General features: G+C 47.2%; 1 protein-coding gene across 1 annotated transcript in view; it reads right to left on the bottom strand.

Annotated features, from left to right (window-relative positions):
• Nucleotides 1–418: 418 nt before the first annotated feature.
• The window catches only part of BLK (BLK proto-oncogene, Src family tyrosine kinase), a 35,216-nt gene continuing 30,664 nt past the window's right edge, over nucleotides 419–4,970 (bottom strand). Inside the window, exons 11-13 of the mRNA XM_074921361.1 lie at nucleotides 3,747–3,897; nucleotides 991–1,122; nucleotides 419–627 (exon numbers count right to left, since the gene is read on the bottom strand). Coding sequence (XP_074777462.1) covers nucleotides 419–627; nucleotides 991–1,122; nucleotides 3,747–3,897 — 492 coding nt within the window. The remainder of the gene's footprint in view (nucleotides 628–990; nucleotides 1,123–3,746; nucleotides 3,898–4,970) is intronic.

The following is a 4,970-nucleotide window of genomic DNA, read 5'->3' as shown; positions in this document are numbered from 1 at the left end:
GGTTGTAGTATTGCCAGCAGTGGCATCAGAAGATGGGGAGAGACTGTGCACGCCCCACACCATCATCCCGGCCGTGGCCTCCTCTTCCCAGGGCTGCAGTTGCAGGGCTGGGGGCATTTTCTGTGTCCAGGTGGGTCACAAAGGAGTTTGCTGTCCTTAGTGGCGGAGGCGATGTCTGTGAAGTGGGTACAGACCTCCAAGGCGGGTGAGGAAGGAGCTGTACCAGCCCTTAGTCACCTTTTCAGTCTCCATGATAACCACAGAGCTGGCAGCATCCACCTCCCTCATGTCCTTCCTCGTTCCCCATCTCCAAATACATTGTGAAGGGACATAGGAGAAAGGGAAAGGCCTGAAATGATCCATCACCGGGTGATGGTTTTCCTCCAGATCTGTCCCTGGGTGTTCATGGGACAGTGGCTTACTGCAGAGGCTCTGGCTCGTATTGCTTCTCCGTGGAGGTGTAAAAGTCCTCAAGGACCGACTGCAGGTACTCGAATGTCGGGCGCTCCTCAGGCTTGTTTCGCCAGCATTTCAGGATGATATTGTAGAGTTCAGCAGGGCACATGTCCGGACAGGGCATGCGGTAGCCCCGCTCCAAGTTGCGAATCACTTCGGGGTTGGTCATCCCTGGAGGCAAACACAGCCCAACAGGAGTTATTCAGCACTCTGGGGGTAACCCTCAGTACTCCCAGTAGCTCACATCCAGGCAGAGCTGGAAGGGTGTGAGGGACTGCGATGCTGGGCCCTATCTGGGAATCATCCCTTCGTCAGGGCTGCACTCCCCACTCCATCCCTCCTTCCCCTCCCTGGCTCCACTCTAGACATCGTACAGGTACAACTGAGGCTCCTGGGAGCCTGGGAAAGGAAACCCAGCATGAAGAGACAGGCGTGTGTGTCTGAGCACGCTTGAGTATGTGCCTTCAAGCATAAAGCATCACTAGATGCTTTGAAGTCGATGAACACTCATCCCGTATTCGCAGTGTGCTGTACCTGGGTAAGGGATCCTGCCGTAGGTTATGATTTCTGTCAGGAGGATCCCGAAAGACCACACGTCAGATTTGATGGTGAAAACTCCAAAGTTGATGGCCTCCGGCGCCGTCCATTTGATCGGGAATTTGGCACCTGTCCAGATGGAGCAAAGGGAAATAGCACGTGGAGGTACAACATCTGCCTCTGCTCCCGCAGGCGTGGGCAAGCAGGTCCCCAAACCGAGCCCTGGGTCCTGCGGGCTGCTGACTGCTGCAGGGAGCTGCGATGGGACTTACTGAGGGAACTGTGGAGTTATGGAGATACGGCCAGAGGAAGGGAATTGCTGCCTATCTCCTGCTTTTATTAAAAGGTCATTTCCACCTGGCATTTCCTTGCCTTTCTTGGTTCTTTTCCCAGTGCCATCAAGGCTATTTCACCTTAAAAGATTTTTTTCACATGTATCCGCTTATAAACACCCATAGATACCGATACACAGAGCCCAAATAGTGAGAAACTTAATACCCTAGGTAACTGAGAGTATGCATATTAAAAAAATCTAGGTAAACTATTTTACCGATTAAATCAGAGGACTTTGCGGTCTTATAACACCTTTGCATCTTTTGTGTGTTTAGCAGTGGGATCTCAGGACTGGAGCCAGGAATGGTGGCGCGGGTGGCCCACCAGTACCATGCACACCGAGGGCAAGATGCTGGGAGCGAGCAGGGCCTGTTGTAGCCCCTGGGCATCAAACAGCTCTTGTGAGCATCTCTCTCATGAGAGATTCTTCAGGTAGCAACCTGCCGTGGGGAATCAGTGAGTTTCTGTAGCTTAGACTATGTGTCTGTGTTATCTAAAGCCAATGGCTCGAGTAGCTTTATTAGAGGGCAACGACAGTAGGATTCTATTCTATAGAAAATCACTCACTGGAAAGGGGTTGTTTTTAGCCAAAGTGCATAAACAATACAGCAAATAGAAATTCTCCAGTTCTAACAGCTGTGTATGTATATTTAAAACAAACAACAACAAAAAAGGCGCTTGATTTTATCTTGTCTAACACACTCTTGTTTTTCACACTGTGGACAGCAATGACCATAAGATTGCTATTTCACTTTAGCCAAGGTCAAAAAAAAACCCCCAAAAAAACCCAACCCAAACACCTTGATAAGTAAGAGAAAAAAAAAAAAGTGTTCAACACTGCAGTGGAAACCACATTTTTATTTGTGTATATCCTTTCAAGACTGGAAGCCCAAATGCACAGTGTGAAGTGAGTGCCTTTTTGTTCTTGCACATCATACTCTGACAAGTAGACTGACAAGGCTCGGAAATGTGATCTATGAAGTGAAAACGTTCAAAGTAGATAGAGGGGCAGTTGTTATTTCAGATTAAAGATCCCTGGAAAAATGCTGATAGGAACTATTTTCCACTGGAAATGTAGCTGCTTTGGGTATGTTAACAGAATTATATTGATTTCAACAAAACGTTTCTTAAGGATAAAAACTGCCTTAAAAAATCGGAGCAATCTCACAGTACCCCTTCATGACATTTCACAAATTACATTTGCAAGCTTTTACTACTTTGAAATAGCTTTACATGTTGGAATGGGTATAATTTGTATCATAAAGTATTTTTGGACAGCAAATTGAAAGAAAAATTTCCTATTGTATAAGAAAAAAAAATAAATCTATTCCATTTTCTTTCCCCAGAGCATTTTTTTTTATGGGGAATTTTAGCTTCATCCCAACTCTAGAGGAGAACAGATTTCCAAAATTTGAAAATCGTCTGGTAAGTGCCACTTATGTCAGACTTAATTGTTTTATGTCAATCATTTCTGCTTTTTTCCCTGCTGCTCTATAAAGTTTCTTTGCAATCTGAATGACACGATCTCATAATTGACCTCAGAGTCAGAGGTCAGTACAAAGTTCAGAGAAAAAGCTGCTGCCAGAGGAATTTGACGTAACCCTGTTGTCAAATAGCTGTAGGTGGACCTCTGCACCAGCTAAACCAGTTGTCACCTCTCGTGGCCAGGCTCTCCTGTCCACCACCAGTTCAGATACTCTACCCCAGCAAGGCGCTTGGCTTTGCAGGTGGAGTCATAATGAGATTTCACGTTAACATGGGAAATACTGGGGTTTGTATGCTAGTTTGGGCTGTTGGTTTTGGTTTAGATGCTCAAGGTACTCTGTTCTCATGAGAAACACCTGCCAAGGTGCAACCCCTCCCCATGTTTTGTAAGTTGTGCCTCTGCTATGGAAGGGACCTGACCTGGTCTGGGCTCAGTTTGCCTGGGACATCTGGAAACTGTCGTTAGGTCCAGATTCGTGGCTTCAGTTCCCCTCTGCAGTGCGATGATTGAGTTACACTGCTATTTCCTTCCCTTCAGACTGACTCACTGTGAACATGTAGCCACAGGCAGCTGGTTTCCTTAGCAAAGTTCAAATTTCTCCAGGAACACAACCTGAGATTCAGCAGGACTCCCCCAAACAATGCAAAAAGCCTTTTTTTCCCATTTCCCTCTGCAAACCTCAATGTTCTTTATTGTCCTCAAGCTCTGCTGCCTCTCCTAGGACCCAATATTTGGCTCCCATCTTTGCTCTGCCCACTGCCTGGGTGCCGACAGTGGCAGCGGTGGGGGCTGTGGTCTCACACCCTCATCAGTGGTGCCCCGTGCGTGGTCCCAGCCCAGCCCCCGGACACCCTGTATCTTGGCACGTCTGCATGGCAGGAGGATTAGAGATAAGGGAAATGTGTTGGTGAGGCAACGTTGGAATGACACCCACCTTCTTGTGCCAAGTATTCGTTCTCGATGATCCTGGCCAGGCCAAAATCAGCAATTTTGCAGCAGAGTGTCTCTGAGACGAGGATGTTGGCGGCTCTCAAGTCACGGTGGATGGAGTTCATGCGCTCGATGTATGCCATTCCCTCTGCCACCTAGGAGAGGGAGAGAGTCCGTCTTCAACAGTCACCTCCCCATGACAACAAGTCAACTTGGCTGCATCTTACCCACTTTTTCAAAAGCACGACATGCATATAAGGTTGCTCACATGCCTCCATGTGCACGGACATGCATACATGATGCATGGATGGACGAACGGACAGAGAGATCAACAGACAGACAGAAAAAACAGGTAGACGCGTACATACATACATACATAAATAGATATTGACCATGTAGGTGTGCATACATTCAGCTCTGCCATCATACACCCGGCCACCAAAAGCTTCAAGCAGGCAAGTCCAGCAGAACAGAAGCATCCCTCTGTTTTGCCCAGAAGTTACAGCCGTGAGCCGTGTCTGCAGCAAGATGCAGAAAGTTGAAGCAAACCTGAAAACACATCACTGGATTCCCAGTTTCTTCCACAAGACTGTCCTCTCTAGTCGGGATTTTAATCACAAACACTCCAGATTAAATATGTGAATTAAAAAAAATTTTAAAAAACCCTCAGAGAACTTGTCCATCCCTCAGTCCCAGTAGCAAAGTCAGATCTAGGAGGACAACTGGATTTTTTCAGCAAGCTCCTCTGTTCTCCCTCACTGAGCTGCTTTGGGATGGGGAGGACACCCCTGGAGTTCCATCCACAATAAATCTGATGTTTTATTTCTCTATGCTGGATCCAGGACACAGTACAGTTCTCCCCTCTGATACCTACAGAATGCATGAGAGCATAAGACCCAGATATCCACAGAAATATGACTGGGATAGAGAGTAAGTCCCTGGACAAACCCCTTGTCCTGGGCATGTGCCGCTTTCTTCAACCATCTCCAGACTTTACTTTGGGAGGTTCTTGCTCTCAATATCATCTTGAAATGTTTAGCTCCTTGGAGGAGGGAGCAGCCCGGCGGAGGTGCCTGGTGTGTGACAAACCCCTATAAATGACAGCATCAAACTTCTATTACTGGGTGCTGGGAGGTATAGGAAAAAAAAAAAAATCGATTGCGAACTTGCTTTATCGGTTGAGTCTCAGATTTGGGTTAGGGATTTCTCAGGAGGGTGAGTGGATGCA

This window comes from Athene noctua, chromosome 1, assembly GCF_965140245.1.
Source record: "Athene noctua chromosome 1, bAthNoc1.hap1.1, whole genome shotgun sequence".
Taxonomy (NCBI): domain Eukaryota; kingdom Metazoa; phylum Chordata; class Aves; order Strigiformes; family Strigidae; genus Athene; species Athene noctua.
The sequence above is the reverse complement of the archived record's forward strand: the minus strand, read 5'-3'. Positions and strand labels throughout refer to the sequence as shown.